Raw genomic sequence first — 16,037 nt, 5'->3', positions numbered from 1 at the left:
CTGGCCTGGCCTGGCCGGGCCGGGCCTGGCCGAGCATGCGAGCCCCCGCCCCCGCCGCCGTCACGTCTCCAGGTGCGCGCGCTCCGGGCCTCCGTGGCCTCCCTGGCCGCTCCAGGCGCGGTGGAGGTCGCGGAGGCGCTCCGAGGTCCGCGTGCTCACGTTGAGCGCCGGGTGGACCTGGCAGATCCCGTTCTCCTCCATGAGGGACAGCCCGCAGATCCCGAAGTAGGCGTGCAGGGCGTCTGAAAGGCGGGCCAGGCGGATCGCCGTCACCATCTCACCATCTCACCATCACCATCGCCATCACCGCCCCGCCACCCCACCCCACCCCACCCCACCGCCGTGCTCAGAACACGACACCCGGCCAACCAAAGAGCAGCTTCCTCACGCCTCACACCAGCTGCCCTCTTCTCTCCTCTCGCATGGCCAGTCCTGGGCCAGAGCTCTACCTCTGGAGCCTCAGCACCACCTCCGGTCTTGTCTGCGTATGTGGCACCGAGGAACGGAACCGGGCCTTGGTGCGTGCTAGGCCAGCACTCGACCTCTAGGCCACACTCCCAGACCAACAAGTTTTAAACCGCATAGCACAGGCGGTGGGTGGGGGTCTCAGGAGTCTTGCTGAGCTATCTTCCCAAGGGCCCCACCCTCCCTCAAGTGTACAATCAATCCATTGCCACGCCTGTGGACAATCAGGGTGACACACCCGAGGCTCACACCAGCACTCACCAACACTTAAAGCCAAAGTGAAGCTGTGGCTCAAGCAGAAGAGTGCTAGCCTTGAGCATAAAAGCGTAGTGACAGTGCCCAGGCCCTGAGTGCAAGCCTCAGGACCAGCACAGAAAACAGGCAGGCAGGGAAGAGGATGGGAGAGGAAGGAGGGGAGGGGGGCCCTGCTCTGGATCCGTACCTGGATGGCTGTCCGGCCACTTGGCAAACCCCCCTACAAGGCGGTCCTGAGTTGACAGGATGTAATTTCTATTTTTCTCAAAGTTAGTGTACTGGAAAATTTTCAGAAGCTGGAATGACATACAAGCCGTATTACTGCCCTGTGGCTCACATTTCAGCTGTGTCCGCAGTTAAGTAAGTGTCTCTGCCTAAAGTTCCCAGGGCAACTCTCACAGACTCGGGCACTTCAAAGCAGTCACGCCGCCCCCACCCAAGTTCTTATTTTCTTAAATCTATACTCTTTCGCCTGACCCACTGCTTTTCCTTCTGGATCAAGCCACGTGGATGTGGCCTCCACATACAACTCCTTCAATACACTCCACAAATCCGTCATCTACTCGTATTTTTAGGTTTACAGGCGTGAGCCACCAAGCACCTGGCCTTTTTAGATTAAAAGCTCCCACAGGATCTTCACTGGTCTATTTTCCAGAAAGAAAGCTGCTCTACACAAAGCACTGGTTGGTTTCAGTGACATATACTTATGACTCCAGGAAAGCCAGGGCCGAGGGCTCTGCCGAAGTCACACACAGCACAAAGTTCAAGTTCTGGGTCACTGGTGTTGTGTAAGGATGGATATTTTCAAATAGCACAGTGAAGAGAACTAGCCTAAATTTAATCATGGTGAGTCCCGCCCCCATGACCTCTTACCTTGAGAGTGGCCCCCACCCAGAAGGAGTAGCAGGTGTCCACGGGCTTGTTGGGCCTTCCGTGGTAGCCAGTCTGCTGCCGCATTATGCACCACCTCTTTATCCTGTTCAGCTCCTTTTCTGAAAACACTTCTTCTAATTTCCCCATTAGACACAGTGAAGCAATGCCACAGAAAGTTGATCCTCCTGTTAATCAAAACCCCATAAACTGAGGAGGGAAATAATGCACAATTCGTGTGTGTGTATGTGTATGGGGGGAGTGGTTAAATGAACCTTGAAAACAGTGAAACATTTTAAAAGGACAATTTCAAAATACCCAATCAGCACAGAACTCTCCCATGCTGTGTTGAGAAAACAGGATGTAAAATAATTTGAAGCCATATGAAAGATTATACTTAAGGAAGGAAAGAAGTGTTAAGCTAAAGAAAACTAAGCTTTTGTTACTTATTAGCTGATTTATTTATTTTTATCAGTTGTGGGGCTTGAATTCAGAACCTGGGCGCTATCCCTGAGCCCTCTCTCTCAATGCTAGCCCTCTGCTGCTCCGAGCCACAGTGCCACTTCTGGTTTTCTGGTGGTTGACTGGAGGTAAGTCTTATGGACTTTCCTGCCGGAGCTGGCTTTGAACTGTGATCCTCAGATCTCAGCCTCCTGGGCAGCTAGGATGACAGGCCTGGGCCACCGGTGCCGGGCTAAGCTTTTTGTTTTTTTAAACAACAACTTAAGGAATAATTGCAAGGCACTTTCCCAAAGCTGACTAGTAAACAGCATACTGCAGGTGCCCTGCGAGCATGGCGCTTCACCAGCCTGGTAACAGCTAGTGACTAGAAGGGTACGGTCGGGAACCCCGAGTGGATAGAGGAGCAGGGGAGAAAGCTGACACAGAAGTCAAGTCTGGTGCTCTTGAAGAAGCAGAAGCTCCCACCACATCCATGCAAGCCTTACCATGAGATTCCAGTCCAGCTCCCTGTGCCAGCCCATTGTCATAGGACTGAAAAAGAAAACACGGCTTAGTTTACAGAGAAATAAGAATGCACGGGGAACTGAACACTCCGTTGTTGGGTGTTTTTATTGTATCTTTCCAAAATATGCACTTTCTCCACCAGAGAAACAGAACTAGTCATTTTCAAGGACCGAGCCTAGACCGAGCTTTCCTGAGTGCGTTCAGCCGACAGAGGAGCATTCTGAGACCCAGCTGTTCACATTTATTGCAGCGCTTACTGCCCTGGCACTTTCTAGTAGCGATCAGAGGACTGAAAATGCAAGGACCCTGGTCATAAAGTTTTCCTCTCCTTACCCTTCCTCCACAGTCAACCCAGAGCGAGGAGAGCAAGAGGAAATGTGTGGTTTTAGAAGACAGGATCAAGGGCCAGCCCAGTGGCCAGCCAGCTCTGACACATGTAGACCACATGGGAGCAGTGGTCTCTGCTGAGAGCTGTTTGTGAAGGTGGAAGGGGCACTGATGGGAGCCAAGCCTCCTCCACACTCACTGCCTCCAGACACAGTCCACACAGAGACCCGGGACGCAGGCAACCTCGCCCTCAAGCCTTAAAGCTCACTAATCACGGCAGACTGACTTCAACAGGATCAGGTATACGTAAACTCTCTGATCCAGAAATGCATACGCAGATATTGAAGGCCAGCCGCTGTGACCACTGATGGGTCCCGTTTCCACAGTCACTACAGACTGGAAAACGTGGCACTACCATGGCCCGGTGGGTGATTAGCACACAGGACACTTTCCTTCCTAAGAAGGCATCATGAAGAGAGGCTGACAAGTGTAGTAAAGAAGCATGCAGCAGTGACATCAGACGGAGACTTATACCGTGTTCACAACCGGAAAACACATGCTCCACATTTAGACTACTGGAAAACACAACAAGGCATCTGAGAAACGTAAACTTCAACAGAAAGAATGAGAAAAACTTGAATTTGCAAGTTCTCAATGTATATTGTTCAGTAGGAAAAATAAGCAAAATCACTGGTATGCTATCTTTTTTTTTTTTTTTTGTCAGTTATGGGGCTTGAACTCTGGCCTGGGCACTGTTCCTGGGCTCTTCGGCTCAAGGCTACCACCCTACCCTTGAGCCAAGCCCCACTTCCCATTTTCTAACTGGAGATGAGAATCTCAGGTCCTTTGGTGCCAGGCTGGCTTTGAACCACGATCCTCAGATCTCAGCCTCCTGAGTATCTAGGATTACAGTCGTGAGCCACCACACCTGTCTCGGATAGCTTTTAAGTAAGAAAAGAAAAATAAGGTATATTTATATTGTCCCATGTGATGATGAGACACAGGAAAGATGACGGGAAAACCAGTAAAACGCCTGCAGAGTGAAGGGGATGGGAGTGGATGTGAGTGGAGGTGAGGGCGGAGGGCGGAAGGTGGCAGGAATTGGGGAGGCACACCTCTCTAAACATGGCTCTCCTCCAGTGCTGACATGCATTTCATACATGAAGATCAACTAAGGGAAGGGTATCGACACTGAGCAAACACCTGAAATGGGAATCCAAATAAAAACAACCGGAAGCCAACTCCAAATTAATAACACATAAGCATATTGAAGAGGGAAGATAAACGAACCATGCATAGTCAGACTAAGAATGGCCGAATCTCTTTGGCACTGGGTCACAGTGTGCAGTGTGTGGATGGGCAGGCACACACTGAGTGTCTCCATGTGGGAAAGCTGGGGGAACACACTTTCAAGCGCTGCTACGAGGTGGGGCCGAGAAGCGCTGTGCACACGCCACACACTGTCCTCCAACAAGAACCCGGAATCCCTTATGCTGGCAAGCATGGAGGGCCTGAGAGAACGAAGGAGAAGGGAGCGTTCAAGATAGCGCTGAGCCCGGGTGAAAAGATTCCCAGTGGAAGCTAAGACTCCATGAGCATCAAAATAACACTGACAGTACAGTCTACATCACCTCTGGAATAACAAGAATTTACAGTCGGCAGAATTTCAGTCGTCATTTACAGCACAGCAGTCAGAGCCAGAAAACTATTAGTGCACATTAAACACAAATGGACAGAAGTTTCACGACGGTATATTTAAAATGCATTTAAAGCTTCCAGATGTTCTATCATGGGATAGAGCTTTGCAGAAAAATCTCCGGCACACATCACCTCACCCAAAGGAACCAACATAGGACAAATCCACAAACAGGAAGTCAATATGCATCTCCCCACCCTTGTGACACCTATCTATACTCCTTCAAGGTACCTCTGCTTCCGCGTGCGTGCGTGCATGCGTGCGTGCGCTAGTCCTGGGGCTTGAACTTAGGGCCTGAGCAATGTTCTTGAGCTTTTTCAAGGCTAGCGCCCTACCACTTGAGCCACAGCACCACTTCAGCTTTTTCTGTGCATATGGTACCAAGGAATTGAACCCAGGGCTTCGTGCATGCTTTTTAAACAAGAGTGCAAATTCTGACATAACCTGATCCATAGTCCCATATCCATTCAAAACCAACTCCATTCCTCTGAGAATTCACACACGCTTCCGTTCATAAATATTGGCTTAAGCCTGGAGTAACAGAATTATGTTTTAAATGCTCTAAATAGAGCATTACAAACATTACATCTGAGAAGCAATCCCTGCAGGAAGCAGCTCTACTTTTACAGTTTTACTTAAAGCAGAGCAGTGGAGGTGGGCACCAGTAATCCTGGCTATTCAAAAGGCAGAGATCTGAGGATTGAGGTTCAAAGAAAACAAAAATCTGTAAGTCTCATCTCCAATTAAGCGTCAAAAAACACCCCAGAAGTGGAGCTGTGGCTCGGGTGATAAAAAGCCATAGCAAAGTATACTTCTGGCTAAGATTACTATGTATAGAATCTTAAAGAAAAACATGTTTTTCCTAAAAAATGTTAAATCTAAAAACCCACACAATGACTCTGTTTCAGGGCCCAGGGCTTGGTCCGCTCTTCTGGGGTCTCGAGGCTGGCGCCCAGGAGCAGGAGGGAGCCCATAGCACATGCTGGCGGCGCTAACCCAGGCCACTCACCAGGCTTCCCCGGATGTAGCTGATGGCCTTCTTCACATCCATGCCTGACCAGCTGTTGAGCATGTAGCAGATACAGGACGCACAGTACACAAACCGCATGTCGTTTTCACTGCCTTCCGGAACCGCGCAGAAGCTGAAAGGAACCAGAGTGAGACTTTCCGTTACCACGCTGGACGGGCATCTTTTCACGGGGGGGTGAAAACACCTATTCTGTATCTCTGCTACGCTAGGACGACTGACATGACACTATCTCTACTGGCCGCCCACACCTGCACAATGCTCGTCTCCAGGCGCTGCCACTCCCAGCTGGGAGGCAAAGGGGAGCACTGCCCTGGCAGAAGGCAGCTTGCAGGCAGGCAGTAAGCCGCTGGTTTGCCACGTGTATGGGGCATCCGGCGGCTCCATCTCACACTTAGTGGTGGAGCCACAGTAGGTATCACAGGCCTCTTTATCTAGAAACCAATGGGAAGGAGTTTCGATGACACAAGACGCAGCCCGTCTGTGTGTCTGCAGTCTTCCTCAGACAGCATGAGACGGCCCACACCGAGCGCTGCACACACGCCCTCTCCTCACAGCACCAGAAAGCTCCCAAGAATAAGTTGAATTACTTTTGCTTCCTGCAACCTCAGAGCCTGAAATCAGGGCAGGGACTGAAATCTCCAATGTGGCAGACAGGCCCTCTCCCTCCTGAGCCGCGCCCACCACCCCTGAGCATGCGCGGGCTGTTCTGGAGGTGGGGTCTGGCTCCTCTGCCTAGGCTATGGAGCTTCAGCCTACGCCATGCTACTGACATGAGATGGAGTCTCAGGAGCTGCTCTTTGCTCAGGCCAGCCTCAAACCATAATCTCCACTCCAGGTAGCCAGGATTTCAAGGAGGATTGTCCTGACTGAGCACTCAACAGTGCTTGCCGTGGATTTTTTGGGCTGTACTGGGTGAACACCCCAGCTTGGACATGCTAGATGAATGCCTGGAACTAGGTGATTCTAATAAGCACACAGGACCCTCGAGCCATCGACTGCAGTTACTATGCTCATCTCTGTTGTTCCAAGAATTAGACACACCCACACGCACACACACGCACACCCCTAAAGTGATCCCCAGTGACTCCTACCTGCCGTCTTCCAGCTGCAGGGCTCTCAGGCCCGCCAAGCAAGCTTCCTTGTTGACGCGGCTCAAGTCATCTCCAAGAATGACTAGACAGGAAAGGCCGGTGTAGGTCATTGCTATATGGCCACTGTCGTAAGGATGAGCGGTTCCAGGGCTCTAAATTCAAAACCCATTTTATGGCAATTAACGAATCGAAATACAAGCACTTCATAAGGTTTTCATAAAGTGAAATGTTTGCACCAACCTGCAAAGACATCCAACTGAGAAAAACAAACATTTTCTGTATACATGTTAATATAATTATGATTGCATAAATCCAAGCTACACAATTGAAAAATTTATCTCAGTGATATCTCAAGTTAATGGAAACACTTTTGATACTCAAAATTTTTATTTAAACTGTATTCAATTAATTTTCATTTATAGTTCATTTTATAGATAAGAGTATCATCTTTTACATAAAATGATCTATAAGACAAAGATTCTTTCATACAGGAGAAAATAGAATATCATAAATATCTTTTACAAAAACTGAGCTGGGTGCTCTTTTATAGGCTCATGCCTATTACCCTGGCTGCTCAGGTTGAAGGGGATGCCAGGGTGGGAACTGACCTTGGATGCGTTGAAGGGGATGTGGTAGGAACTGACCTTGGATGGGTTGAAGGGGATGTGGTGGGAACCGACCTTGGATGGGTTGAAGGGGATGCCTGGGCGGGAACTGACCTTGGATGGGTTGAAGGGGATGCCCGGGTGGGAACTGACCTTGGATGGGTTGAAGGGGATGCCCAGGTGGGAAGAGCCTCGGAAGCCACAGCGATTTAGGTTGGATCCTAGAAAATGAAGCATGCACTGCCTTAGGACAGTCCTCATTTTCTTCTGCAACCTTGCCCACCCAGCTGGTGGGTTGTGTGTCTGTGCCAGGTTCCCTGGGGAGTGTCAGGGACACTCTGGAGGGGACCTCTGGCACGTCCTCCAATGACCGGCCCTGCCCTGTACACGGTCAAGTTCAGGGGATCACTCAGGAACACCAGAGGCCCACCCTCCTCACCGCTTCAACCCACTGTTTCCTGACAGATGAGCAGGGACAGCCAGAGGAACCACATTCTTTGTATTGTTAGCACTCAAAGTGTAACACATCCCTCTCTGCCCATTTCAGCACACAATGTGGTGTTTCTGCCATTCAGACACACAAGAACCTACAGCCGGCTGTGTGACAGCTCAGGCTGGCTTCAGGGGCTCTGAGTGGGGTCAGGCAGCTCGGTCAAGCAGCCCTGGTGAGAGATGGGAGAGCAGGAACCGTGGCTCTTACCACCTGACTTACAGTGCTGGACCCTAAAAATAACGTCCAACCCCAGGTGTGCCATCAAGGTTAGGAAACGGACCACAGATTGGTGTGCATGGAAAGCTCAGGGGGTGCTAAGCCACCTGGCAAGCAGGAAGTCCAGTTCAAGTCCTAGTCCTGCTCCTCAAAATAAATAAAATAAAAATACTCTACACAAAAAGGTCACATTCCTCCTAGCTCTGCAGGCCTGGAAAACAAGTTTCCCCATTTTCAACTAGACGCTAATAGTGTGCGACTGCTCTTGGTGGGTCTTACACAAAACCTATGTAGATGATACTTTAATGACCAAACAGTAGCCATGGAGAGTCAGCCAATGACACACTAACACTAAAACTGAACAGTATCCCTAGCTTTTGTTGCAATTTGTGAAGAAGTTTCTTCCAGTGAAAATACCCTCTCCTGGGCTGGGAGTTTGGCCTACTGGTACAGTGCTCGCCTAGCATGCATGAAGGCTGGGGTTTCATTCTTCAATACCACGTACAGAGAAAAAGCTGGAAGTGGTGCTGAGGCTCAAGTGGTAGAGCTCTAGCCTTGAGAAAACCCAAAAACTCTTCTTCTCTTTCAGTATCCCTCTTCCCTTCTCCCTTTCCTTTCCCTTCTCTCCATCCCTTCATACCCCCCCCCCAAAAAAAAGAGAACACAGTCACTGTGGATATAAAAGCATGAATAATCTGGGTACTGGTGGTTTATATCTGTAGAATCCTAGCTGAGGCTGAGAACAAGAGGCTCATGGTTTAAGGCTAGCCCAGGCAAAAAAAAAAAAAAAAATCTGTGAGATCCCCTTTTCTCAAGGTACAGCGGGCAGACGGGTTCAGCAGATGGGTTCAGTGAGCACAGTAAGAAAGTCCCAGCCCAGCAAAAAGGAGTCTGAAGGCAAGGTCTCAGTACGTGGGGAGGGGGGGTTAACGGGGGTAGGCAGCATTTACAATCTCAAGCAGCAGTTAGTACATGGAAGAGATTAAGAGATTGTGGTATTTCGTCTCCTCGGCTAAGCTGTCTGTGCACTACGAAGCTGCATAAAAAAACAACTTATGATTTCTGCTAAAACAACAATGAAAAGATTGTAACAGTGCTTTCAGAAACCTGACTAACATTAAACACTAAAACCCAAGCAAGAACAATCACTCATTAAATGGCACCAGCCTTGCTAAGGCCTGTAGCCCTACCTAGGTACTCAGGAGGCCCAGACCGACCTGGAGGGGTTCAAAGCCATTTCCAATGAACCAGGAGAATGCCGGGCTGGAGCAAGGCCCTCTTCAACACCACTCTTCAATCTATCAGGCTCGGCTTTCTGGTTCCTGTCTGCATCTCTGCTCCTCTACTGGCACCGCCCAGTGCCCCTACTCAGGTGAGCACCAGAATCCACCACGCGCCTCTCAGCTCTCACCCAGACCTGCAGAAAACCCCTAGTTTAGGGTCGGAACAAAGTTGCTTCATTCATAAAGAAAAGCAACAGAGGACCACTACTTTGGTAAACCCTGCTTTTGCAGAGGTATAAAGGCAATCTAGCTTGTATTTCATGAAGTAGTTTAGATATCAACATATCCTAAAAGATCCACATTCTGTAAGAAAAATTAAACTTGGATCATGAGGAATCAAACAAAAAATACCCCAAATTTACACAACAGGATGTATGTAAAGCACTTAGTACTTGCTCAGCCAAGACACCATCATAATCAACGAGGGCTCCCTCGCTTGGCCTCAAGCTCCACCCTCCTGCCTCAATCTCATCAGTGGCCACGCCAAACATTGTCATTCTGAATCTGTTAGGCTCAGTATCTCAATGAAGCACTTCTTTCAACCAGCAAGTCAAGAGTTTAGAGTGACCACTGGACAGGGAAGACCTGTGCAGTTCCCTGACACCCGTCTAGGCGTGGTACACACGCGAGTCAGGAAGGGATCCCTTCCCAGAGACCCTTTGGTATGTTACGATTCTCAGACGGACGAACAACAAGTCCATATGCAAAACGCCTCCATCAGCCACATGTTTACACTGTAAATATGCTTTTTAAAAAAGGGAACAAATCTGAAAAGCCTACTGAAAATCAAACATTAAAAAATATAACCTTTTATAGTTTTTCTTTCTTTTTGTCAGTCATGGGGCTTGAACTCAAGAGTGTGGACTCTGTCCCTGAGTTTTTTTACTTACAACTTCCCATTTTCTGGTGGTCAATTGATGAGTCTCAACGACTTTCCTGCCCAGACTGTTTTCAAATTGCAATCCTCAGATCTCAGTCTCCTGAGAAGGTAGGATGACAGGCTTGCTACCTTTTTCAGTATTTCTAATCACTCAATTCCAATATTTTATGGGATCTAAGGGAAAAAAAGGATCCAATTTTCCCTTCATGCCATAAAACAGCCTCAGGATTCTCACTATAAAACCTGTATCTTAAAGAAAAATACACATGACACACAACACCTATTAAACAGAATCAGTAATAGGTAATGAGAATATCAAAAGACTAGCCAGGGGCCCGGGAGTTTGGCCTAGAGACAGAGTGCTTGCCTAGCATGCATGGAGACCAGGGTTCGATTCCTTGGTACCACATACATTTAAAAAAAAAAAAAGCTGGAAGTGGTGCTCTGGCTCAAGTGGTAGAGGTCTAGCCTACAGAAAGTCCAAGGACAGTGCTCAGACCCTGAGCTCAAGCTCAGAACTGGCAAAAAAAAAAAAAAAAAAAACAACCTAGCCGGGCACAGTGGCTCATACCTGACATCCTAATTACTCAGGAGGTTGCGATCTAAGGATCAAGGTTCACAGCCAGCCTGGGTACTAAAGAATGTGAGACTCTTATCTCCAATTAACCACTGGAAAACAGGAAGTGAGGCTGTGGCTCAAGGGATAGGGCTGTAGTCTTGAGCTGAAGAGCCCAGAGACAGTGGTCAGGTCCAGAGTTCAAGCCCTATGACCAACCCCCTCACACCAAAAATAAAAAAAAAAAAAAGAGTAAAGAAGTCAGAGCAGCTCCCTGGATGGAGCTTGCCCCTACATTAGCTGGTAGGGGGAGCGTGGAGCGGCTTGGGTGCTACAGTGATCTAGGCACACCAGGGTTAGGGAGGGCGGACTTGACACTGCTGCCCTGCATGCTGGCCTGCTGTACAGCGGAGTGGCATGGGGATCTGGCTCTACTTCACCCCTCTGTGGGGCCTCTGGTGCACTCTCTCCACTGTCTTTCCTCTTCCAGTCAAGCCAGGAACAGACCCGACCACATCTCTGGCAGTGCTGACAACTGCAAAACACTAAATGTACAGAATGATTTCTGCCGCAAGCAAAACCACCACTATTTTGGATCCAGCTCTATCACTTTTATGCTATTTACTCTTTTTACTGTGTAAGGCTTTCTCTGACACGACTTCAGCACTGAAACACTTTCACTGTGTGCACTTCCACCTTTTCTGATCTGTGTGCGCAGGGTCCTGACTGTGCTGGAGAGACCCCTGCCTCTACAGCCCAAGCTGGCTGAGGACCACTTTCCTAAAACAGGCTGTGGCGGCCACTGATGGAGAATGCACGAATCACTACCACTTCACAATTCTAATCCCCTCCACAGTCCACTATCCCGCACAGAGGACCGAACCCACGGGCCTGAACGTGCTAAGTGTTCTACACTTGACTGAATGTCCCAGAGCCAAAAACAAAAACAAATGTATGCATTCAGCTGGTCACAAACCTTCTGAATTTTGGATTTATTGACTTGGATTTAATTGACTGAATCAATCAAAACCCCGAAGTTTTAAGAAGTGTAAAGTATTAAAAAAAATTAAATACCACCAATAGTGATTTCAGAAAAAAGAAAGTGTAGAGTAGCTGAAATAAGAGTGCTAAGAAAGTACAAAAATATTAATTAAACACAAAGATCAGGAGAAAGTGCCCGAAAGACGGAAAGGCAACTTTGATGGCAGAGTTTGTTACACTGAAGAGACAAAACAACGGTGGGGCATGGCCAGTCATACGTAAAGAGCAAGCACAGATGATCAGGAAGCAGCCAGCAGTGAGAGGGCTCAGGGTGAGGGTCTGCTGGACCCCAGGATGCCCGGCAGCTCTGTGCCAGGGCCGCACGGGCAGAGAGCACAGCCACAGCTTGAGTGAACACTAACACTCCCCGCCAGGCTCCACCAGCCACACTGAAAATGAAATGCTAAAAACTCACTCACGGTCTTCTGTGGGAAGGACCTGCAGGGAGTAAATCCACTCTATTATATCACCTCTGTTCACCACATCTAAGGAGTCCAACATATCCAGCCCGGAGAGAGCAAAAAACGCAATGGTCAACCTAAAAGAAAAAAACGCAAAAGGCCACTGAACCCAGGCTGCCTCCAAAAAGTAACACCCCACACCCTACGCCTGCAATAACTGCAGCAACACTTCTACCTTACCAACGCAAAGCAAAACGTAAATGACCTTTTATTTAATAGCATCAGTCATACCTTGAGTGGGGGGAGGGGAAGAGAGTAAGAGATTTAAGGGCTAAGAAACATTGCCTAGCAGAAGCATCCACCAATCCACTGAAGCCAGTACATAAGCAAGTGAGGACTAGATTTAAAAAGGCTGGGAATGCATAAAAAGGTCAATGTTCACTATAATGGCAGAAGCAGTCATGCTTCTAGATTTTACTTTTTTTTTTAATTGGTGGGGTGGGTTTCTGGGTACTAGGGCTTAAACTCAAGGCCTGGGCACTGTCCCTTAGCTTTTTTGCTCAATGTTGGCACTCTACCACTTTAATCACAGCTCCACTTCCAGCTTTTAGAACTGTGAATTGAAGATAAGAGTCTCATAGACTCAAACCTGGAAGCTCAGAGCTCAGCCCTGTGAGTATCTAGGGTGCATGGCTGGGACCCCAGTTTTGAGAGTCCTATGACCTTCATCATCTGAAGGATCCACAGGAGCAGTGGATTTCCAGTGCTCAGTTTTCTTCCTGCGAAGATGGGAGACGACCTCCAAGGTCCAGATACACCGGACTGCACACTCGGGACTTTCTGACCCTTTCTCCTTCTTCTGATTGCTCCAGAGCATCCTTATTTTCTCAGAGAACTGAGGATCAAGTCCCTGCTCTGTGCCTCCTATTCCGAGATGCCAGGCCCACGTTCTGGGGTGACAAGACTAGAGAGAACTTGCTGGGCTGGGCTGGGTAGAGGACAGAGTCACCCCGCAGGACTCCAGGTTGGCACCACTCCAAATATGACCTGGTCCTGGTCTGGAAGTTCAATTCTGCCTTGTGATGCCTACAAGTTCTATACTAAATGCGCAGTAAAGGTTTCTTTTTAAGAATTTATGATACTAGAAGAATCACTTCCCACGTGAAGTAATTGTAAAGATGTATGACTAAGCTTAAAAATAGTCACAGAGGAGTCAGCTGCTGAAAAGTGTGAATGAATAATGCTTAAAATTCTAGACGCACACATCACCTCAGCCATTCACCACAGCGTGCCTGAGTGTGCAGTCTACACCCCTAGCTCCCTCACCCATGGGGCGGCAGCATTACCTGTGCATTTTTCTTTTGGGGGGAGGGGATAATGGAGGGCCTCTCATGAGGTAGGCTTTGACTCCCTCCCAGCCCCTGCCCATTGTGCTTTAAGATATTTTTCAAACAGGGTCTTCATTCAATTCTCCTGCATTTGATTTCTTCCCTACCTGTAACCATAGCTATACAATACTATATCAGGCTTCTTTGCTGAGATAAAAAATGTCCTTAATTTTTTTCCTGGGCTGTCCTTGAACCAAGACCCTCTTGCTCTATACCTCTGAAGCAGCTGGGATTACAGGTATGAGCTACTCTTCCCAGCCTACATTTCTGTTTTGTTTTGTTTTTTTGTTTTTGCCAGTCCTGGGGCTTGAACTCAGGGTCTGAGCACTGTTCTTGGGCTTTCTCAAGGCTAGAGCTCTATCACTTGAGCCACAGCACCATTTCTGGCTTTTTCTGTGTAAGTGGTACAGAGGAATCGAACCTGGGTCTTCGTGCATGCCAGGCAAGCACTCTACCACTAGGCCAAACTCTTGGCCCTTTATTATTATTTTTAATGTAGTAATTTATTCATAGTTTTACATCTATGTCCCCACTTGAAATCTAGGTAGCATTGTTAAAAACCCTTGGGGACATCCATAAAGGAGGAAAAGCAAAGCAAGTGACCCAAACTTTGTGAACATAATCAACTCGCACGTGTCAGTTCCTCAAGTGCTAATCTAACCTGATATGACAGTACTCTTCACATCATCTAGGGATTGCCACTCTCTGGTTTTCTACTCCCCAGAACACTGGTGAGGTTTCTGTTGTTGTTGTTTGTTTTAAAGAAAGGGTCTTTCATCATGCTAGCTTCCAGTGACCCTCCCGGCCCTGCCTCTCCACAGCTGGATTGCAGGATTGCACCATCACACCTGGCCCAGAATGGGTCTATTCCTTTTTTAAGCTAATAGAAACAAAACAAACTTCAGAGGAAGTCACAAACACTATACTGATTTTCATGAAGCCACAGTCGTTAGAAAGGCAAAAACATTTATTCTGAGTACCAATCAAGAAAACCAAACTAGCCAGAGGCGCTGAATTCAAACCCCATACCAACAAAAAAACAAACCCCAACCAACCAACCACACACACAAGCACACACACACACAAACTGTACGTATATATATATATATACATGTAATATATACACATATACACACAATATATACTATATATATAGTCAGACGGCAAGAAACAGGGAAATGGATTAATTTTGCCATAACAGCGGGGAAATATTGTTATATGCCCAAAGCAACATCAGCTTTAAGGGCCCTATTTTGTTATGTGCCCATGGAAAGGAGCAGAGAGACCTGAATGAACAGCTGGTCTGACACCGGTGGCAAGCACTCCTGTCCTCACAAGGGCTCAGTGAAGGCAATAAGAACTGGACTGAAGCACGGGGCAAGAACCTTAACAGGCCCCTCAGTGCTTCGCTTTAAAACTCTTACTACCAGTAGATAACTTGTGACTGAAAGGTGGTGGTTTTGTGCTTAAAAGGTTCAAGTGCCTACACAATTAATTTTAAAATTAACTATAAATTACACGTGTGACAAAAAGACATAATGTAACTACAGGGAAGCAGGGAAGTGAAGACTGTGAATCCATTCAGAGAAAAAATAACCAACAACAACCACCACTAAAAACCACCCGGTGTGATTCATCCAAGTTATTTTCTGTAAAGATATGCTATCGGGGAGCTAGGAAGGACTTTAAAATCCAGTGTGTTAAGTTAGATAAGGGCCTCTGCAGTGGCAGACGCCTGTCCTCTGGCACTATGGAGTCCGGGTGAGCCGGTCACCTAGCCAGACCCGAGGGAGGAGGAGGATAATCTCCAATTATTCACCTCTTGGTGCACGCACTGAGGAGTGCAGGTCCCCAGACCACCGCCTATTCACTTCGTGAAGTCACGCACTCCTCTACCCTTCGTGCTCCCCGCGAGGGGTCTGGAAACCCGGGCGCGTTCAGAGCACTGTGAACCGGGAGTCACCGAGCTGTAAGGACGTGGGGGGGGGTGCGGCTGTGGGCGCCCTCGCTGGGGACGTCTTCCTCCGACCCGCTCCGCGGGCAGCCGGCTCCGGGGTCGGCCGGGGCCTGCGGCCACCGCCGGGGCCGCTCCTCCGGGAGGACGCGCGGGCTCCGCTGGCCGGGCGTGGCCCGGGGCCGAGGCCCGCGCCAGGCCGCCCCGCGCCGCCCGCCCCGCCCCGCGCCGCCCGCCCACCTGCTCGTCTCCAGCGAGGAGTAGCGCTCGGGCAGGACCTGCAGGCAGCGCTGGAAGAACCGCACGTGCCGGTCCCGCAGGAAGTCCAGCCGCTCGCCGTCCCCGCTCCCCGCCAGCGGCTCGTCCTCCGCGGCCGCCATCTTGCTCCGGAAGCGGGCCCCGCCGCCACCCGGAAGCAGTTGGCCGGAAGCGGGGCAGGCCGGCCCCGCCCCCGGGCAGGTGCACGCGGGGCAGGCGCACGCGCACGCGGGGCTCTCCCCGCCCCTTCCGGATGGAACTC

At 49.1% G+C, this 16,037-nt stretch overlaps 1 protein-coding gene across 2 annotated transcripts; it reads right to left on the bottom strand.

Moving 5' to 3' along the window:
- On the bottom strand, positions 1-15,897 carry Pggt1b (protein geranylgeranyltransferase type I subunit beta). 2 transcript variants are annotated; one of them, XM_090325367.1, is made up of 9 exons: positions 15,758-15,897; positions 12,194-12,312; positions 7,345-7,526; positions 6,701-6,852; positions 5,589-5,721; positions 2,538-2,583; positions 1,594-1,778; positions 908-1,016; positions 1-242 (listed from the first exon to the last, which is right to left on the bottom strand). In XM_090325367.1, exons 1-9 carry the CDS (start codon positions 15,895-15,897, stop codon positions 61-63), a joined length of 1,248 nt encoding a protein of 415 aa, XP_090181493.1. In that variant the 3' UTR covers positions 1-60. The 2 variants fall into 2 exon arrangements, with proteins under 2 accessions (XP_090181493.1, XP_090181494.1); XM_090325368.1 differs by having other exon boundaries at positions 7,459-7,526.
- Positions 15,898-16,037: the final 140 nt, after the last annotated feature.

This window comes from Megascapheus bottae, chromosome 38 (genome assembly GCF_031878675.1).
Source record: "Megascapheus bottae isolate mThoBot1 chromosome 38, mThoBot2.hap1, whole genome shotgun sequence".
Lineage (NCBI taxonomy): Eukaryota > Metazoa > Chordata > Mammalia > Rodentia > Geomyidae > Megascapheus > Megascapheus bottae.
Note: the sequence above shows the minus strand (reverse complement) of the source record. Positions and strands in the feature narration are given on the sequence as shown.